The sequence below is a fragment of the Plectropomus leopardus genome, chromosome 5, assembly GCF_026936395.1.
Source record: "Plectropomus leopardus strain MGB_pleo_1.0 chromosome 5, ASM2693639v1, whole genome shotgun sequence".
In the NCBI taxonomy this organism is placed as follows: Eukaryota; Metazoa; Chordata; class Actinopteri; order Perciformes; family Serranidae; genus Plectropomus; species Plectropomus leopardus.
Genome location: NC_142180.1, coordinates 3,646,480 through 3,668,210, shown reverse-complemented (window position 1 = coordinate 3,668,210; position 21,731 = coordinate 3,646,480). Strand labels below are relative to the sequence as shown.

Below are 21,731 nucleotides of genomic sequence, written 5' to 3'. Positions count from 1 at the left end.
GTAACCATGAAAAAGCAACGTAACAAAATATCATAACTCCCTGTCTCACTCATTAACTACTGCTATCTGCATAGTGGTGTTGATATAAAGACAGTGTCCACGTTTGCCAATTACTTTTTATTCTGATACAATTGTACAAAAGTTGCACAAGCTAACAATTAATTTGACAAATCACTTTGCTCTTCATTGGACTGCTGCTGTCTCTGACTCGTTACAAAAACAGGCAAACAGGATTTATAAGACTTGGAATCACTTTAACAGGTCTCAAACTTCCTCTGCAGTTTGCTGGAAAGGCACTAGCATGTAACTAAATTACAGTTCAATATATATCAAGAATAAAGTTTCCAATCTTGAATGAAAAACAAATAAATATCACTTGGATTTTCTTACAAAAAAAATCCTAAATTCAGAGTACTGTTTCAAAAGCCTCTATTTGACCTTATTGGTACCAATGCTCATTCCAGGTAATATCAAAATTGTAAAGCCAGAAAATAGGGACAAACTACTGTATGACAAAAAGAATTAGCTTTCAAGTCTCCAAACAAAATCTACTTGTTAATCCACACTGAAATTGGTTTTGTCTTTCTTGTTTTTGAGCAAAGTAATTTCAGGCATTCATAAATACTCAGGGGAAATGATAAAATATAAAAGAAACTACACAGACAACAAACTTACTGCAAAATGCCTTCCTTTAAAATTATGTCTTGATCAGTAATTTAAAAGAAGTTCCAAAACTGCAGGGCTCTCAAAAAGAATTAGATTTATTATATCCAAGGTCATTTACAGCCAACAGAATGGAACCCAAGTGTCATGGGAAAAAAAAAAATATGATCATATTGAAAAATTCTGCTGTAGAATTAGTAGTTCATTTGTGCAAGTTGATCTCTAATTACTTATTTCTAGGATTTAGGTTTAGGAATTAAAATTTGAAAATTCAATACTACTGCTAGCATGTAATACTGGCTTTAATTATTTGATGTTCAGGAACCATGAATTTGAGGGCAATGTCACAGAACAATTTACAAATTCAAGGAACATAAATGATTAGTTGGAGAGCACAAAATAGCATGTTTATCAGCAAGCAATAGTATTTTTTCTCCATGACAGCTAATTGGCTCTGTAAAAATGCAACTCCAGGATAATCTCTATACAGTTACCTAAGAAAAAGGTAAGTTTCTATGCAGCTCACATATACAAAAGTAGAAATTACTTTTTGAAAGTCTTGTCTCGTCTCAAACTCAATCACGTCTTTTCTTGGCCTCTTCTTGGTCTCAGACAAAGAGGACTCTGGATTTTATTTCAAGGCCAGTCAAGACCATGCCTGTAGGTTAACATTATGTTCATTAAATGTTCTATACAAAAAGGAGTGTTGCATTAAGAGGATTAAGTTGATTTCAGCTCTTTATGTTGGCACTTGATCACTCAAAGAAAAAATCCTACATATAAAATTCACTCCTGCAATGTGTTTTGGATTATTTTATCAAGACATTCTCATGCTACCCTTACAAATATACATAAATATTAGAAAAAAAAACATGAATGAAAATGAATCTCCATCTCTTTTCTGTGAATGATTTTATGGGAATCTGGGACACTTGTCACAATGCTTCAATGAGTTGCTCCTAGTGGTGAAATTCTAAGAAAATTCTTAGATTGATAATGTTTCTAAGAATTTCCACTTTAAGTTAAGACTAGATTCTGGTAAAGATAAAGGTTTTCCACAAAGGATCATAGCCCTCAAGAGAGCTTGTCTTTAGCAGAGAAGACAATGGTAACAAGACAAAGAGGTAGGTGAAATATTCTCCAAACACTACATGACAGTGAGTATGCATTTTCCAACCAACGCAATAATGATATAACAGCAAGAATAAAGTGAGCACAACACTAAAATATTTGCAACTGAACAAATGTTACATTGCAGCGGTGTGATCACACAAACAGCACTTTCAAAATCTCATATTGTGACGCAGTTCATTTCATTTCCACTCGGTGTCCACACCTTGCAGGCTCACAAAAGGGCGTGTCTTTGACAACCAATCACATCTGTTAACAGAATGCATCACACCTAGCAATGGGGTCAACCACACCTCCTCACTAAGGTATGAGTTTCTATATTAGTATACCTGTGTCATGCAGGGTGAAACTCAAACTGGTCTTGGTCTTGACTCAGCCTCAACCCCTCAAAGTCTTAGTCTCATCTCAGTCTCAATGCACTCTGGTCTTGGTCATGACGAGGTCTCGGTTTAAGTGGTCTATGCAAGTTTGATTGACAGAAAGAAGTATTGGCTTCTTCTATTAACATGCATGTGTAAGTGTTCTTTCTCGGTGCAAAAAATAAGTCTGCCTGCCAAACTCAGATTCATGACACAAGCACACCAGCATATTTTGTACTTAGCACCATGTACAAATGTTAGTAAACAGAACCATTTTAAAATGACAGGCTTGTAACCGCCGCCTGTAATCAGCTTACTGCCTGTCCCCTCTTCCTCCTTCCTACAAGGAAATCTGTTTCTACAGAGGTGTATCATGGAGAAAGTGTTGAAGTTGTTTCTGCACACATATTAAGGCCACACACACCAGTGTCAGACCGTCAGTGAGTGTCTGAATGTAACGACAGTCAGAAACAGCTGATCAGCCGATATCTAGTCCCTTCAAACATGTTGGTCTCTGACAGGCTTTCTGCTGAAGGCACAGGCTGCAGTCTCTTTCAGCAAGGTTAGACATGACATCTTAACACCTGCTTGGAGGTAGAATCTGAATTTTAAGTACCCTGTTAATAACAACAACAAAAACAACGAAAAACAACAACAAATCTTATAATAGTTTTAAGTCACTAAAAATTGGAAGGAGTAGCCATTGTTAAAAGCAGATTTGAGTCTCATACAGTCCTCTGTAAGTTGGACTCTGACACTTGGTGTTTGTTGTGGAATTATGTTAATTATGACAGGAATTGATGAGAATGAAAGGCCAAAGATAAATAAGTGCATGCATTATTATTTTGTGTCCATGTTGTCTATTAAAGCCTTTTTCAATGAATGTGGTTTTAATACGCTCGGCATTTAGTTAAAATGTATGTGTTTACATTTTATATGACAGCCTGGCCTTCATCATTTCCGTCTATTGCGTGAAAGAATTAAGGTAAGAAAATATTGATGAATCCTGAATTCTAACTACAGGGTTTTTGCGCGCAGTATTAGCACAGATTGGATTTCTGTTTGTGAATGAGGCCAAATGACTTGGAAGAAAATACAACTGTCTCTACCTATACAAGCTAAATTAATCTCCACTAATATACCATGACTGCATGCAAGTATGTCTTTAAACATAACACAGCATAATTTTGTTACACCTAAAGGGGGAACAGAAATGGCAGAATTGGTGTAATATGTACTAGAATCTGCATATTGCAGTACTACATACAACAAACATGGTCACATCATCTTTCTATGGCCAACGTTGAGAAAATAACGCTACTTTTTTCACTGGATCTTTCTGTCTTTGAGCATGTATGTGTAGGTGTGTGTGTGTCAGAGCAAGGCTCCCACAGCACCAGAAAAACCATGCCACCAACAGCAGGACTTATTAGCCCAGTATACTTGCTCTGGGCCGCCATCCATCCATCAAAAACGCCATATTTAATTGTCTGAAAGCCATGTTTAGATCCGGCAAACTGCCGCTTAATTCAAGGCAGCGTGCAGGAACGGAGCTAGGAAATAATCTGGTGATGGATGACTATGACCCTCCTTTGGGTAGACTCCGACGAGTGGACAGCTGGATGGATCGAGCAGAGCGGAGAAAGGAGAACGAGGAGAGAGGGAGGGAGAGGAAAAAGAGGAGGGAAACTTGGTATTCAGAGAATCACTCCAACTTTTCATCTGCCCTCAGGCCGGCAGGGGCTCAAGGGAATAACAAGCGTCTCCTTCAACCCCTTTCTCTGTTCCCAGGATACAGAGAAGTACAACCCTCTAAAAATAGTGTGACTGTATTTCTTTGCATGTGTGAGTGTGTGTGTGTGTCTGCTGGCGAGCGTGGGCAGACTACATGCATAATGACTTCCATTAACCTTCATACTCCTGAATGATGGTGGAAAAGTTTAACAGTGCATCTAGCATGTTGGAGGTTTTTATGGTTTCTGCGTTGAGTTTGCTGCTGTTGTTCTAATCTGAAATTCTTTTCTTAAATAAGGGTAATGTATAATGTGTGTGAACTACCTCTTGTCTGTAAGAGATGGCCTGAGGCACCCTACCAAGGAAAAATCTCCTTCTGTTCTATTTATGAAAAAAGATCCTGTTGAGTGTGACCCATTTAAATCCAGAGAATATAGTTTCATTTTAGAGCATGCATGTGTGCTATATGAAGTGCTGCATTCAGAGGCACTCCATCTTTCTTTCTTCCAATGATATTGGTTTAAAGGGTGTAATTTTGTGAGATTTTTGATTCAGATAACTCATTCGAAGTTTTAATTTAAAGGTATTTTTGGTAACACTCTATGATACTGTGATCTGATTCTGTGGCTAAAAACTCTGACTTCTGACACATTGTCTCTAGATGTCAGACAGTGTCAGACTTAAGTCTTTCAAATGAATTTGCAAAGTATTCTAGTGAAAGGTATTAATCACTAATGATGCAGCATAGATTCTTATAAATTCTTGTAATTTTGTTTATATTGCTTTTTATGTCCGTACAGTGTCTTTGAGTTCCTTTTAAAAGTGCTTTATAAATAGAATGTATTACGATCACTATCATTATTGTTATTATTATTATTAGTATTATTATTATTATTATTATTATTATTATTACAACTATTATTATTATTATTATTATTGGTATTGGTATTATTATTATTATCATTATTATTATTATTATTATTATTATTATTATTATTATTATTATTATTATTATTATTATTATTATTATTATAAATGCATGAAAATGTGTTACACTCTACCTCACACCAACAATGAAACAATATGAATGCATATTAATTTACTTTGAATGCCATCATAATCCAATACAGATGTGGTCTTCATGGAAAGTGTTAGCATATTTTATTCTACTATAGAAAGCAGTTATTTATTCAAATGTATTTATTCAAATGTATTTGAAGGGACAGTTCACACCAAAATAAAAAATACATATTTTTCCTTTAACTTGTAGTGCAATATATCAGTCTGATATAAATAAGTACTGGCAGGTGTAATTTGGCAGAAAGAAAAAAGTTCCTGCGTAAAACTGCTCACAGCAAGGTCTGTGGATTATCTTGAGTAACCAGGTCATGATTTCTGGAAAAAGACATTGCTGTTGAGTACGACTCACACTAACTATTTACACTGACATATAGCACTACGGGTTCACACCATGATTTTGGTGTGAACTGTTCCTTCAAATACATTTAACTAAATTACAGCCTTCTACAGTAGTAAAAAAATATCTCAATCAAAAATCTTATAAAATTACATTTGAAGTTTTTCAAAAGTGCTTTTTGGGGCTTTGAGCATCGCCACATCAAGAGTGATAAATAGCACTACAGGTAGGAGGAAAAATATTTAGTTTTGATACTGGGGTGAACTTTAAGGTGGTGACACCTGTTGTCACCATCATATACAGTTCTGATTCGGGACCATTACAATTGACTAGATGGATCAAGTTGGATCAAGCCTTTTCTAGTCTGGGTCAGTTGGTGCAGACAGTCAAAAGATTTGACTTTTGGAGTTCAAAAGTTGTGTTTGTTATGATTATGTTGTAAAAGTTATTGCTGTATTATAAAAGCTGTCTGAAAACAGTGGTTACAAAACCAAGGGCATGCCCTCTAAAAGAGGTTTGGAGTCACAAAAGTGGGAGCAGGATGAATGTTAGGTTGAATGTTGGTAACACATATGTCCATCTTGTGATTTTCCAGTGAGCTTCAGCCTAACCTACAGTGCTGTCTGTGCTTGTTTGTGCTCTACAGATCCCAATCTAAATGTGACTGGGTGTTTCTACTCCTTCAAACGCATACTAATTTAATTTTATGGCAAATTTAAAGGGATAGTTCACCCCAAACTGAAAAATCAGTCATTATCTACTTCTGGGTAGCATGTAACACTGATGTGCAGATACCACAAGCTCTCGGTCTTGAGCAAGTGTTAATACATGATCACAGCTCCCACACTAGGAGCTACAGGTTACACGCTCCAACATGGCTAAAAACATTCCAGTGATGTGTCACCTTGACACGTCGGGGCTTCGGTACACTTGGATAATTTCTGATGGAAAGTATGGAGGCATTTTGTGTTTTTATTATGTATTTTTTCAAACATTTGAATCCTGTTTACCATCTGCTTCAACTGTTTGGGAGATGAGTGTAAGTTGATAAGATAATAACTGAATTTTCATTTTTGGGTGAACTGCCCCTCCTTTTTTTAAAAAAGATATTATTAGGGGCTTTTTTGCCTTTACTGGACAGGACACACATAGTGTGAAAGGGGGAGAGAGAGGAGTCGACACGCATTAAAGGGCCGAAGCTGGACCCAAACCCGCGACTGCTGCGGCGAGGAAACAGCCTCTACACATGGTGCATCCATAACACCAACTGAGCTACTGGGTGCCCCGTGAACTATTCCTTTTAACACCATAAAAATCATTTCATTAGTTTTAACGATGCTAAAGCAATGATTTCAACAATAGGTGAAACACTGAGGAGTGAGAGTGCAAAGACACATGATGTGCATACAGTATGTGTTCACATATGCACTTCGATAATACCGTAAGTTGCAAATAAAATAAACTACAGCAACCTTGAACCATGCACCTCTTTAGCACATAAGCACATTGTCGGTTTTATAAACTAGCTGCAAAAAAAAATGACTGTAAGAACTCTACTTTCTGCCACAAATCAATCTGACATCCAACCAGAAACACAAACAGAAACATCTTTATCCTTGCCTGACTTGTTGAAAATAACAGCAGTGACACACCTCTGGACCCTGAACTGTGGTTGGCAGAGCTGTAACATTTAAAGACACAACCTTTGGCTATGACCTTTTTACTGATTGATGACCCCTCAGTGGCCGGGGGCCGGAGACTTAGACAATCTGAAAACACGAAGGTGATGAAGGGGAGGACGAGCATGAGAAGAGTTCAGCCGCCAGGACAGTGAAGAAACCTTTGCTTTAGAAAATGTCAACACAGGGTGATGGTACAGTACCTGCAGACTGCCGACAGCAGAGTAGGCTGCGTAGGAGATCTGCTGCTTGGACAGGTTGTTGGATCCACGCTGGTCGCAGGGGGTCCCGTTTGGCAAGAAACACTGGTGACTGGACCTGTCGGTGATGGTGTTGGGTGTGGAACCAGGCAGGCTGAGCAGAACTGTATGATTGGACAGGTGGACATCAGTCAAGCCGAGTCCCACCCACTGCCTGTAGAGGTACCGGGATCTGGCTTCCTCGCTATCATCTGACAGGATGGAGAAAGACCTGGAAGCAGCAGACAAAGAGGACTGCTCTTTATATTCCATAAAACAGTATTTCACTGCCACCACACAGCTGGCCTCAGGTCTGCTCTGTACAGATGGCCATACTTTCCCATATAAACAGTGGAACATTAGCACTGATCACACTGGGTTTTTTCTACTTCTTATATACTGAACCTTTAAAGGGACTGAAAGAATATCATAAAATCCATTTTAAAAGGAAAAATAACATTTTTTTTTTTTTTTAAATAACTACCATTTATGTTTTAAAACAGTACCCTACCAATTTAGCATTTTACCCCAAAATTAAATGATTACCAGTGTATAAGTAAAAAGGTTAAAAATTGATGCAGTCGATTACCCACATTTGCACTTCAAATGCAAACAGCTCGGTCAGGAAGTCGGTCGTTATGCTAGTAGCAGCTAATGTAACCTCGATCAGAAAGAGTGAGATCAAACATTGACTAAAGAAATAATGGAGAGTATTATACAATGAAATCATGAGTGAACACATTAATTTATTCTTAGTTTATTCCTTCAATCTTGAGGGTTACACTAATCAAATACTGGTCAAATTGTGTGCAGAGCTGAAATAGTGTATGTAGTATTGATGTCAACTCTCTGTTGTCCAGTCATACCCACTTTAAGCAAGTCCAAGACTGTTCAGGGACCCCAGTGCACAGAAATATTAAATACACTGTTTTGAAAAATGGTAAGGAACTGTCCTGTATTTATCAGAGCTGGGGGTTGGCTACGGTAAGACTTGTTTTTTTTGTTGTTGTTTTTTTTCATGATCCTCCCTGAGTGACTGGGGGAAAATGCAAGACCGTCCCTTGACCATCAATAACCATATTTCATAGTTTCAGGCTGTGATAAATGGTTTGATTTGGGAATCTTTAAAGAAATCATGCCGTTAAAAACCCACTTGTAGGTTTTTAATACAAAATACAACCACTGAAAGTTGACTATCCCTTCCCTCGGCCAAATCAAACTAGATATACTACCTTTCCGATGTATGCCTCTATGCACCAGTCAAGTTGCACCCACAGTTCACACCCATGTCTGTGAAAACATGGATTTCACACAAAGAAGATCTATACAATCAACATAATTTGGTTCTTGAGTCGTGACTAAAAACATGTATGAGCTCACCATGACCTTGACCTTTGACCACCAGATTCTAATCACTTCATTCTTGAGTTTGAGTGGACATATTTGCAAAATTTGAGGAAAATCCCTCAAAGCCATCTTCATATATTGCAATCGGAAACATGAGACAGATGCCATGGCAAATGTACAAATGGACCGACAGACAACCCAAACACATGCTGCCTGCGGCCACAGCTGTTGCTGGCACAGAGGCATGAAGACGTAACTCCATCCCCTGTGTTTAAGAAAATATCTGAAGTCCCTCCCCCCTTTTGCACCACCGTCTCCTTGCATATAAACAACAAACAGCCCCTAATGCCACGCTGTCCCTTGCTTAAATTTAGTGTAACATTGGAGCATTATTAACCACCCTTCCTGACAAGATAACATGACATGTTTGGTACCAAAGCATGCCTTAGGTCATCTAGTTTAATATGGTATCTGTGTCTTCTGGACAGCTTTAAAACTGCGTTGGTACGGCAGCTTTTATTTGTCAACATTAGTCTGCCCAACTCCTCACCTCCAGCTCCATTTGGGTATGACTTTATGACTATAAGTTCAATGTAGACTCTAAGATGACAACTCCTTCTAAATCTTACAACCTACGATGTCAATACTAGTGCTGCACCTAACGATTGTTTTTTTATCGATTAATCTATCGATTTTTTTTGATTAATCGATTAATCTATCGATTTTTTCCGATTAATCGATTAATCTATCGATTTTTTTTTTAAATTGATCTAGCTTTTTTTTTTTATTCAATAAATATAACAACAAATTTACTGAAAATAATATTTTAAAACCTGTCATACACTGCAGGCCATTATTCCCCAACAAAAAATAGCCCAGTCTTAACTGGTAATCTGTGTTTTACAGTCTGATATAAAGTCTCTCCAAAATGAAATTACTACAAGAGCTTGTTCCGCTCAAGTAAAAGGAATGTAGTGCAATCTACATTCAGCAATCCAACTGCAAAATAAATAAAATAATGTAAAAATCAAGTCAGTTTTAGGAGGAGTAACAAAACTGTTACTCTTTGTTACAGTAACAAACCTCAAATATAGCAGTCCAACAAAACATCTTACAGTAAAATTAATGCAATATAAATAACACTATAACTTTTCTCTAACAGAAATAATTATAACTAGTCCATTCTTTCTGCATCAAAATAGTCCAGCCTTAACTGGACCTTAAGGCATACCGCTGCCTGCTGATATAAGTGCTGTATTTTCATATTTATAAGCACATATTCCACTCATTTATGAAGTTATACAAGCTCCTGCACAGCTGACAACCCCATCCTGTACATGCTTCAAAATAAAATGCATTGTATCAGCAACTGATGGGATTCTGCCCACAGAGACACAGTCAGAGGGCTTTCATTTTGAAAGGGAAGCAAGGAAGTTGAGGTAAAACAAACATCTTTGTATTTCATCATGTATTTCATTTCATCTCTGTGACAGAGAGAGACTTTAAATTGCAGTATAAAGTGGTATAGAGTCAACAAACACGAGTGTCAAGAGTAAAAAAAACGGCAAACCATCGTTTCTCTAGATGTGCTGCGGCTGAAATGCAGCTCAGATGCGCCTGACAAGCGCTGCTCGGGCGAGCAGTGTGCACGCTTTAACTTGATACACGAGCGCCAAAAAAAAAACAACACACCCGGCGCTACTCAGGCTCTCATTACGTGCGCTTTTTGAAATGGTGCAACGTGTCGAGGAATGTTACGTGAATCAAGGTATTCACATAATCCATTACGTCCATTAGATCCACTACGTCGACGCGTTGCCCCAGCCCTAGTCAATAGGCATGAACAAAACATAATCAGCGTGTGTCATTGATCTACGCCACTCTAGTAGTAAGAGCAAAATGTAAAAAACATGAATTGAGCCCTCATTATAGTGGCATTTTTGCATGTCGAAACAGACAGCAGAGGAGGGGGAAGAGGTGAATGTGGATGCTGTTGTGGCTGGAGAAAAAGAGGCCAACTTGGCATGCCAATTTTACAACAAGAACTCAAAGTAATTTTTAGCATCTACTAGCATTTAGCATTCACTGTTTACACTGATCAGTGCTGCATTTCATGCAGCATTTCTATTGGTTGGTTAGTAGACGTAGGTCATCACAGCAGTCATACAGTGAGATGGTCATCCCACATTCGGCCACAACCAAATACGATAATTCTATGTTTCTTTCACAGCCCAACATTGCTAAGTGTATACTGGGCTTTACCCTTTGACCCACCCTGATGGCGGGCCTGCTTAACGTATCCACAGTGAAGCATTTAAAGCTCCTGAAAACCCAGCTTCAAAGTCCTTTTCTATAACATTACATATTCATGACTAGATACAATGAGGAATATTGCTGGAAAAAATATCTAAAAGGAAATGTCTTACAAGATCATTTTGAAACATTGTATTTTCAACAATGTGTAGTTTCCCCAAACTGCTTGATAACTGAGTAAGGACTCAACTGAATGGATGCAATCAAAACAAGACAACAACCCCCCGCCAGCCTGATACAAATGTTATCCATCTCACAATAGGGCAAGCAATAGCTGTAAATCAAGGGAGACGACATGAATAAAAGACATACTTAATAAACTCTTTCAGATCATCTGAGGAAGTGGCTGCTGCAAGAGAACATGCAGAGAAAATCTGAACATTGTGTGTACAAGCTGAGTAAAACCATCAGCACAGGACACAAGATTCTAATTTTTTTCTCTGACTTTTTACAGATATGATTAAGTTCATAACCATGACATCTGTATTCAAATATCAAGGCTTTTAATGAAATGGCATTCTTTTTATTTCCTTTAATTTCACTAGAGCTTGCTGAGTGTTCACCATGAACTTCTTTTTCTTTGCCTTTCTCTCTCTCTTTCTCACATAAACACCACACACACTCAACTCCTCAGAGGAGCTGCCTGTCTCTGTCAATCCCGTTTTCCTAATTGCATGAAAGATATGTCAATAAAATTTGATCCAGGCCTTATTTAAGCCTCCTCTGCTGGTTTGTTTGCTGCTTGATGTGTACTCTCTTTATTGTTCTGACTCTGAGAGGACTGGACTCCAAAGTTCAGCAATAAAGACGTTTCCTTGGGCAGGCTGGTTTTTCAGCCTCTTGGCGAAGAGCAAACATGCCATCCAGCACTGAACAACACCTGAGCCTGAGATAAGATATCTCAATAAAATATATGTTCTCAAATATGCAGTTCACACAAAACCACAAAATGATGCAATTTTCATTGTGAAAAGAAAAAAAAAGGCTAAACAATTGCAGTCTTCAAAATGTCAGCATTTCCAACTAATGGGGCCATAAAAGCAAGAAATAGCAGAGTAGGTGTTTTATGACTCAAATGTGTGAGTTAATTTTTAAAGCATTTATGGAAAACTGAGGCCATGAAAGGTCTTAGTGTTTACTGTTTTCTCTCTTTTTTCATTTTCCAGTTCCATTTATCCAGCCCATCCTTTCTCTCTGGCTAGACTCCTTTTTGTGATTTTTTCAAGTAGTAATAATAGTAATAGTTTGACAGTATTGAAAATACACTTTCATAGAGTGAGATGAAAAGATTGATGAAGATCTCATGTCTGTGTGTTAGTACAGAGCTGGAGTCGGGATGTGGTTGGCTTGGCTTTGAGTGAGATAACAGCTACCCTGTCCAAAGTGAAAAAAATAAAACTTCATATGTACACCAGAAAATCATGTTATATTAACTCAGGTGTGTGCCGTTGTTTAACTCTGCTGCCAACCTTGTTGTTATGTTATTAATATAGTAAATATTTATTTATTTATTTTTATTTAGCTGTGAAGCCATTTGTTAGACCAAATAAACACATTTTGTAGAGCTCTTTTTTAATAAGTTGGATGAATTGTATCTGTGTAAATATAAGATTTGTTTTATTTAGTTGCAGTGCCATGCTTACATGCAGAAGTGAAAGGTGGCTTTGGGCATCGGGATCTTACGCCAAAAGCACTGACAAAGTGGCCATGCCTGAAGACTTTGGAATGAGAACGGCATTGTTTGGGGGCGTTATTGTCTTCATAATTTATTATGTCTTACCCCCTCTTTCAACTGATGGAAATGGTCCTCAGCTTTCAAAAATACAGGAGGTCTGCATCAAATACACAGGAGGTCTGCGTCAAACACACAGGAGGTCTGCATCAAATACACAGGAGGTCTGCATCAAATACACAGGAGGTCTGCATCAAACACACAGGAGGTCTGCATCAAACACACAGGAGGTCTGTGTGAAATACACAGGAGGTCTGCGTCAAATACAGAGAGGTCTGGGTCAAATACACAGGAGGTCTGGGTCAAATACACAGTAGGTCTGGGTCAAATACACGGATGTCTGGGTCAAAAACACAGAGGTCTGGGTCAAAAATACAGAAGTCTGGGTCAAATACACAAAGGTCTGGGTCAAATACACAGGAGGTCTGGGTCAAAAACACAGAGGTCTGCGTCAAATACACAGAGGTCTGGGTCAAAAACACAGAAGTCTGTATCAAATACACAGAGGTCTGGGTCAAATACACAGAGGTCTGGGTCAAATACACAGAGGTCTGGGTCAAATACACAAAGGTCTGGGTCAAATACACAGGAGGTCTGCTTTGCTGCAACGTGTAGTTAAAGAGAGCACAAGTATGAATGCCACATTAGGCCACCACAGAGGAGAAGTAGGAGGCCCCAGCCAAACCCATTTGGTAAGTAAACTGACTGGATGGAGTCATGACGTAACCTTGTAGGGGTCTAAAGACAGAAAAAAGTCAACACAAGCTTAAGAGACTAAGATTTTGTTCTATGCCATAAAATACATAAGTATATACTTCACTTGCTAACTTGAAGCTTGTCTGTCGCTCAAAAAAGACGATTTCTGACAACTGGCTAAATGAAACTACAGAACGTCATCATACTGAACCATGCCAGACACACTTTTACAGCCTCTAAGCTGTAATTAAGGGGGTGCAGCGTAGTTTGCCTAGCAATAGCGTTTTACTTCTGGCAGTTGCATTTATGCTTAAAAATCCTGAAAGTGGTGCTTATTTGTGAAGATTACCTTGCTGAACAAATGTGTATGTAAATGCGTGCAAGTACTATAAATGTCTGTTTACCACAGATCTTATTTTCTGCAATGACCCAAAATTCAATGGAAAAACTCCAGAGGTGTTTTGACCAGGGTAATCAGGGTGACGTTAGCTTCTGGGTTGGCTTAAAGAAAATGGTGTAGCATGTGTGAGATATAAAGCTACAACATATCTGCTACATAATATACAAATGTGACGTACATGACATACATACATACATACAATGCCAACATTTATTCTGGTCATTCATTGCAACAATCAGTCTGTTCAATTTAATTACACCCAATGTCAGTGTATATGCTACTATGCAGTCAATTAGTGTTTTTTTTTGTTTGTTTTTTTTGGCATTTTTGCCTTTATTGGATGGGACAGACTGACAGCATGAAAGGGTGAGAGAAAGGGGACACATGCAGCAAAGGGCCGTGAGCTAGAGTTGAACCCACAGCCACTGCGGCAAGGACGTTGCCTTTATATATGGTGCGCCTGCTCTATCCACTGAGCCACAGGGTGCCCCATTAGCTGTATTTTTAAGCCTCAGGTGACCGAGTCAACTTTTTCCAACTCATCTGCTTGTAACTACAGTCTAAACACTCACTCTCAGAAACAAAGTAAAAGAGCATATTTCCTGAATTTTTGGACTACTCCTTTAACTGTCCTGACTGAGAAAGGGCTGGCTATAAATAGAATGGGGCATAAAGTGGTAATAATCACCATAATGTTTTTTTACGTGTCTATCTGCAAGTGTGCACATAAAATGCGTGTACGCCTGTAGTATGCGTCTAGGGTGAGAGTGTGTGTGTGTGAGACATCTATATCAGTCTCAGCAGCAGATGGCCCAAACACACAGTTCTGCTATTCTCTAGTCAGCAGGCCACGTCTCATAGCTCGCCAGGAGCAGCAGCAGGAGGCGGTGTGTGTGCTGCTGTATTTTCATGCGTGTGCGCGAATGTGTGCATCTTCGTATGTGTGTGCTCGCAGAGACCTTCATCTATAAGCCAAGCTGCTGGAAGGACTCCCTCTGGTTTGGGAGACATGCCCAACTCTGACGACGCCTCATGTCTCAAGTGAGTTTGGATGTGTCTCGGTTTGCATCCGTGTGTTGATCCACACAACTGTGTGTTTATGTATGTCTTTATGTCTCTTTGTCTTTTCTGACAAACCTGGACCCACAAAGCCATGCAGTGACATTGAAGATTTCCCACCCCCCCACTCTTCCCCTTTCCTCAAAGCATGTATCTGTCTCTGCAAATGTGGTGGTATTGAGGGCTTGTAGTTTAGTAAGAAGCCATACAATATTGGAAAATACATAAAAAGTAGAAAGTAATGATCAAAACCATTTAAAAGTAGGGCTGGTCGATTTGACTTTCATTTAACATCACAATATTTTTAGGCCATAATATGATACACTATGCATATCTTATATTTTGAAATATCTTCTAAACTACTGTGAACTACTAAAACACAAAATTTTTGACTGAACTACCATTAAAAATGAAGTAGCTGCTATCATAAAATAAAATTACATAAACTACTGTTATAAAAAAGTTTTATAAAATACTGTTATAATGTTGAATAAAGTATAAAGTTCAATAGAGTACTGTTATAGTAAAGTTACATAAAGTATTGCTATAATTCCATAAATCAAAGCAGAACCCTTGATGTTTATATTTTGAAGGGCCCGGCTCTTATTAGGCCAGAGGTGATGATGTTTTTGCTGTGGACTGAAGCTTCCAGTCAACAGTGGGATGTTAGCAGAGAGTTTAACTGTAACATGGGTATGAAGATTTATGCAGTATGAGCTGGAAACAAACAAACAGCTCTCAAGTTCATAGACTGCAAAGATTTCCAAATCGCACTTCTGCTCTATGGTCGCAAAATGTGTCTAAATTGTCGCAATCAGAGCTGTGCAGCTATAAAAACACACGCCTCACCTGCTCACGATACCGCCACCATCATTCATTAAGTTAGACTGTTACGGTAGCACCTGGGAACAAACTGACCGCTCAGCAGTTCATTTATTAATAGTATTTGCAAACTGCAATAGTGCTCCATGATCGCAAAATGTGACTAAGTAGTCACGGTGTGGAGCTCTGCAAAAGTCCCGCTTTGTGTGTGTCTGTGAGAGGTGGAAAGCTGTAAGAGAGATTATTTTGTTTCTAGAAGCTATCATTTACTTTTAGTAGTTGCACATTTTATTGTATGCATCTTTTAGCTGTAGCAGGCAAGCAAACTTTTGGCTGAAAAGCATGCCAGGTGAGTATACTTACATTGATTACAACGTTAACTTTGCTAGCTAACATTGATTACAGCATTGATGACGGGGGGGTCAGGAACATATAGTTAGCTAGATAAGCAAATATTAGCTAATTGTAATGGCTTTTAAGCTGATAAACAACTTAAAACGTTAACTACATACCCGACACATTCTATGTGGAGCTCTGTGCTTCCTGCTTTTGGTTTGCTTTTTCTGACCAGAATACTTGAATTTATGTTGTTATTACGACTGTACAACTGGGAAGTACAATATTTTAAAAAATTGCATGTGAAGGCAGCATTATCTAACTGCAACCCAATCTAAAGGTAAAGTAGAAAGAGCATGTTTCTCTGTACAGCAATAGGGGGTTATGATGATCTGTGCTCAAAAATGAACATAGCTGTAATGGGTTTTGAAGCCTACTTGCAATCATCAGAGGTAAAACATAACGTTAGGCTATAAACAAACTACACCATGGTCACATGACTTAACGTCAACACCATAACAAGGCTGTAAAGCCGTGTTCAGCGTGATAAAGTTCTCATTTAGCCACTTATTATCAAATGTCTTTTTTAAGACACATGAAAGCTTCAGAGTGGGGTATTTACTGAGGAATTTAATGTTGTAGAACAAATCATCAAAGTATTTTAACCACAGACCTTATTTAAGGTTCCTAATCAAAAACACACACAAAAAAAAAAATCACTGACTTCAAGACAAGGGAACCAGGCATGCTAAAATGTTGACTCATTTCTAGGTTTAGGACTCAGCTCCATCAACCAAGGGCCATCTATGAGTGTATAAATGGGATATCAGTACCATAAACATGCCATTTACTTGTCCCCCCTGCCTCCTTGCCTAGACCTCCGAATCCCAATGGAAGTCAGTTGTGACTTTATTGCAGTATCTTGATGTTTAGTACAATATGCATATTTGTGTATTTTATTTCAATTTATCAAATAAATCAAATCCCATTTAGAAGGTATCAGAGGTAAAAAAATACATCCTCAAAGTTTTAGCATGTGTCACCCTATTGTTTTGAGCCCAGTCAGTGCCATTTAGGAGATAGTTGGCTTTCTCTTCTTGTTTGTCATTTCATTAATTCTTGTGCGGAGAAGATTTCCCACAGGAGTCGAAGCCTGACACCTGAATTCATCAGGACAAACGGGGAGAATGTATGACGTCTCGATTCCTCTGAAGGACACTGGTCACTCAGCACAGAGGGCCACAGTGCCATTTTGTGATTTAGTTTATTAAAACTTTAATGGAACCACGTTCCAGACTCCACTAAACCTGTCATTTCAGAAGGTTACCATCCCATCTTTATCATGTGCAGATGGATCCTGTTATAGAGCAGAAGAGTCTACCTCTTGACATTTTCCTGCAGCTAATAGTATTGAGCATGGATATCATGTACATCATCTGTACTTATTTTGGGGGAATTATTTTAAAAAGCAGTTCACTGACTTCAAAAACGAGGAAATCTGTGTTATTGCCATGCTGTGTAACCTTTCCAATGCCTGCAGAGATGCTCTGATTGTTTTGAAGTGGTAACAGGCTGCATTTGAAGCCCTGGGATTGTCTTTATCTGATGAGTGGATTGAATCCTCTCCCTACCCCACAGAGAATGATAAAAAAACTGTTTATCCAAACTTCAGCCAGCTGAAATTGTTTCATAAAAGCCCCCTTTTTTAAAATGTTTCATATCTTGTCTCTTTGGCATCTAAGCTAAATTCTTTATACTTAGTATCACTGACGAATGGGGCGAGGAAAAGAAATGTCTCTTCATCGTGATTTGAAACAACAGTTCAAAGTCTGGTCCCTAACTCCCAAGCTGAAATTTCTGTGCGAGTCAAAAGCTTTTGTATTATTAAAGTTGGGAGAAGGTAATGTTGCTTCAAAGCTCATACTTTAGCATCATGGCACCACCGCCTTTGAAAGACAAACAGACAAATTAACTTTGGCAAAGTATGTGTTTCTGGTCTGCAAGTCCACTTTAAAAAATCCACTTATTTCTCTTTGCGTAGCCACATTTTTATTGCATGTTTTATGCTTGTTATAATAATAATGTGTAAGGGCTATTAGAGTGAGAGCAGGCAGATAAATCACATGTTCTGCTCATGCAGAGCGTGGATATAATTGCCTTAGTGGGAGCTCTGTGTGTATTCTTGGGCCAAGCCAACTTGGAATATGTGCCGCTGTTGCCTCTGCTGGCAGCTGCTGAGGATAATATATTCCTGTAGCACACAGTCATTTTAATAGCTCATCCATTTGTTCAGGAGACAATTGATTTTCTCTCTTTCCATACACGTTAGTCACATTTGATTTCTCTCGTCCCATTTGCATTTGTCACATTTTAAGAGCGTGGCGCCTGTGCTTGGGCTCCATGATAGGAAATCTTTACTCAGGTGCCAGGGCTGGTGTTAAGGTGGAATCTAAGTGATGATGGAGGCTGCCAATAAATAAGATTCAACACATAACTGAGTGCTCTGTGCAGAGCTATATAGTACAAAACAGAAGGGAGGAAATAGGAAGGTACATCATTGGGGAGTTCAAACACTGGGACCCTGACAGGAGTCAATTCTGGTGCAGTGTTGCTCAAGATCTATGCCAAACCACCACAAAGTCTTCCATGGCATTTCAAATGTGAGTATTACTGGGGTGACAGTTATCTCACCCTAGTGATTCGGCCTACATTCAGTAAATGAAAAATTAATACATTTTTTGTTTAATTTAGAATCAGAAGAAGGATAATGTAAGCAATGAAGTCTTCTGGGTGTAGGAAATAAGAGAATAAAAGGGTATCTTTCAATTACCACCTCACCTGTTTAGTCACTCAGAATGTATCTCTACAAATCACTCACACAAATATGTGCGGATAAAAATAAACCATACATACATTCAAAATAACTGGCATATTGGTCATATGCAAGACATTTTTACCCCAAATTGTCACGTTTCCACTTTGTCAGTGGACATCCCTGTCGACATATTACCCTAGCTATGCATCTGCATCAGCTGTTGACATTCCAGGATCACGCTATTGACGCCAGGATGTCAACAAAAGCACATGGTCGGATTATTCTACAAAAGCACATGGCAACCAATGCCAGCACATTCTTAGGATCATGCAACAAAGGCACTGATGGTTAGGTTTAGGCAAAACGGGCACATGCTAAGATTTAGAAAACCGATCACATTAAGGGGCCGTTTACATGGCAACGGTACTTGCATGAAACAATAAAGTTTTATTGCCAGAGTGTAATCCTTTGAAAATGGCATCCCTTCTGTCGCTGTGTAAACTGGCAACGGGCAAATCCTGTAAGAACAGTGACATCACAGCCACACTTCACGCATGTGCGTGGTGTTCTTCTACGGTGTGTCATTACAGTCACACCGCCAACTGCTAACCTTGCATGCATACAACAGCGTTTTCTGTTGTTTTTGCAAATCCGTGTATGCAAGGATCATTCTTACAATACATTCAAAGGAGATTTTTTTAAAAAAAGGCAGAGGAAAGACTTCCATCTTTTGTAGGGCCATTCTCCTCTAAATGTGGCCTAAGAAGGGAAGCGTTCACCGCTCTCCTGGGTAAAAGTCTAGGGTTTGTTGGACCCATGCACTGACCCTCCTTCATGCTCTTTATATTATGTTGTTACTGGCAGCATTTCAACTTGATACCATCCGTCTGTGTACCCCACTGACGCGGCAGGTTTCATCCATCCAGCATCCAGACAATGTCATCATCTGTGCCTTTGTTGCTTTTGAATTGCTTTTAAATTTGAATATAACTGACTGTTGGGGAATTTCACCGCAATTACCGTGATAACTGGTAGCCGTTACATCCCTAGTATATGATAAAGTTGAATACATTACTGTTATACAAAAAAAACAACAACTAACAGGTCTCCAGGTCATATAATATTAATATTTAAAATTCGCAATGCTGCTCTGTGGTCGCAAAATTTGACTAAATAGTCAAAAATAGTCACAGAGTCAACAGAGCTCTGCAAATAAAAACACACACCTCAAACGTGCACACCACCGCCATCTCCAATCATTAAGTTAGACTGTTACTGCAGGGTTATTAAACTTGGTAATTAATTTACATTACACTGAAAACAAACTAACAGCTCTGCAGTTCTTATATTTATAGTATCTTCAAATCGCAGTAGTGCTCCATGGTTGCAATCTGGAGCTCTTCAAAAGCCTTACTTGATGTGTGTGTGAAAGGTGGAGAGCCATAAAGGAGAGCGAGAGAACCAATATGCTAAAAACAATGTGACAACGTATATTCAATGTGGAAGAAGCCACGATACCTTGAGTATATTCGATATATGGCCCACCCCTCATTACAATTATACAAAAATGCATTAATGCAAATAATTATCATATTAGTTTGCACTACATCCCTGAACATACACTTAACATACTGCACATGATCACACACTCAATCTGACTGTAAATGACAATGTGAAATGATAATTCAGTGTCTTTGTCGTGGCATACAGGGTTCACTGTTTCCTCTTTGTGGTAATGTTTTGGGTTTTGTGTGTGTGTGTTTGAGGATAGTGTGGCTTGCCATAGTGGCAGTCATGACTCTAACACAGCAGTGATAAATGAAGACAGAGTTCACAGACAGACTGACTTTGAATAAATCAGCAGTTAAAGAGCTGCTTAGACCTGAATGTTAAACAGGTCCAATGTTGCTGCACCCTGCTACATTGCTGAAGAGCAGTGCACACAAGCAAACGCACACACACACACATATACAAAAGAAAACTGTACAATTAACCTTCGACACCCCTGAACAAAATACTAAATTTTGCTCTCTGAGACCTGGTAATAAGGGCAATCGAGATTAGAAAGAAGGAACATTTTGAAAAGAAAGGAAAGCTGAGCAGTGTTGGCCACGCACAACCATCATGATCCTGGTTTTTACAAGTCTAATATTATGTTGGGACCTCATCAAAGTAATTAATTTAACCCCATACTCTGCCTTTTATAAATCCAATTACCATGCAGTAATGGAATTTGCTGAACTCGGAAAAGCCCTAAAACAGCTGCATCTCAGTCAGGAATACATGTTATCAAGTTATATTATTAGATCTGAATTACTGGACACTTTTATTTGACAGGAGACCTGTGTGAGGGCAGAATTATTTTGCTGCCATAGTAGGAAGCACAGAGGTGTAAACCAAAACACACAGTGTTATCACTTGCACCTATGCCTTTTCTGCCGTGACATGTCAAAGGTTAGTAAAAGGTCTACAGAGAATTAATTCTTAGATTCAGTAGGAGGTATCAACAAAATAGTCATACATATTGCTTGCTTTAGGAAGTTTAAGAGCCTTCGAAACAGCAGAAGTGGATGCAACACTCAACACCTGTAAACTTAATATTACTAAAGGTTTACCCAGCCATGGCTCAAGATGGAAAAATAGCCAGATGGCAAATTGATGGCTATTTGATGGCAAATCGAATAGCCAGAGCAAGGGTTTCCTCTGCAGTTCTTCGGGAAAACAAGCTAAGCAGTGGTTGCTAAGCATACAGCAACACTGTTTCCCTTGACCTGTGATGCACCATGTTGACTTCAGAATAGCAATGACCTGGGTGGCAGAAGGAAACTGAAGAGAAAGACCAAAGACTACCTTGAGGCACAGTTGAGAGAGAAAGAGCAGAGGCAAACTAGAGGAACAATGCGCGGACCATTATAGCTGACCAGGAAAGGTGGAAACGCTCTCTGAAGGCCGAATGCACCACAAGGCATGAAAAGACAGGCAACAGATA

General features: G+C 38.8%; 1 protein-coding gene across 1 annotated transcript in view; it reads right to left on the bottom strand.

The window, feature by feature from the left end:
- The window catches only part of naaladl2 (N-acetylated alpha-linked acidic dipeptidase like 2), a 795,864-nt gene that overhangs the window by 340,977 nt on the left and 433,156 nt on the right, over positions 1-21,731 (bottom strand). The window contains exon 10 of the mRNA XM_042513024.2: positions 7,187-7,454. Within this exon, the coding sequence (XP_042368958.1) occupies positions 7,187-7,454 (268 nt within the window). The remainder of the gene's footprint in view (positions 1-7,186; positions 7,455-21,731) is intronic.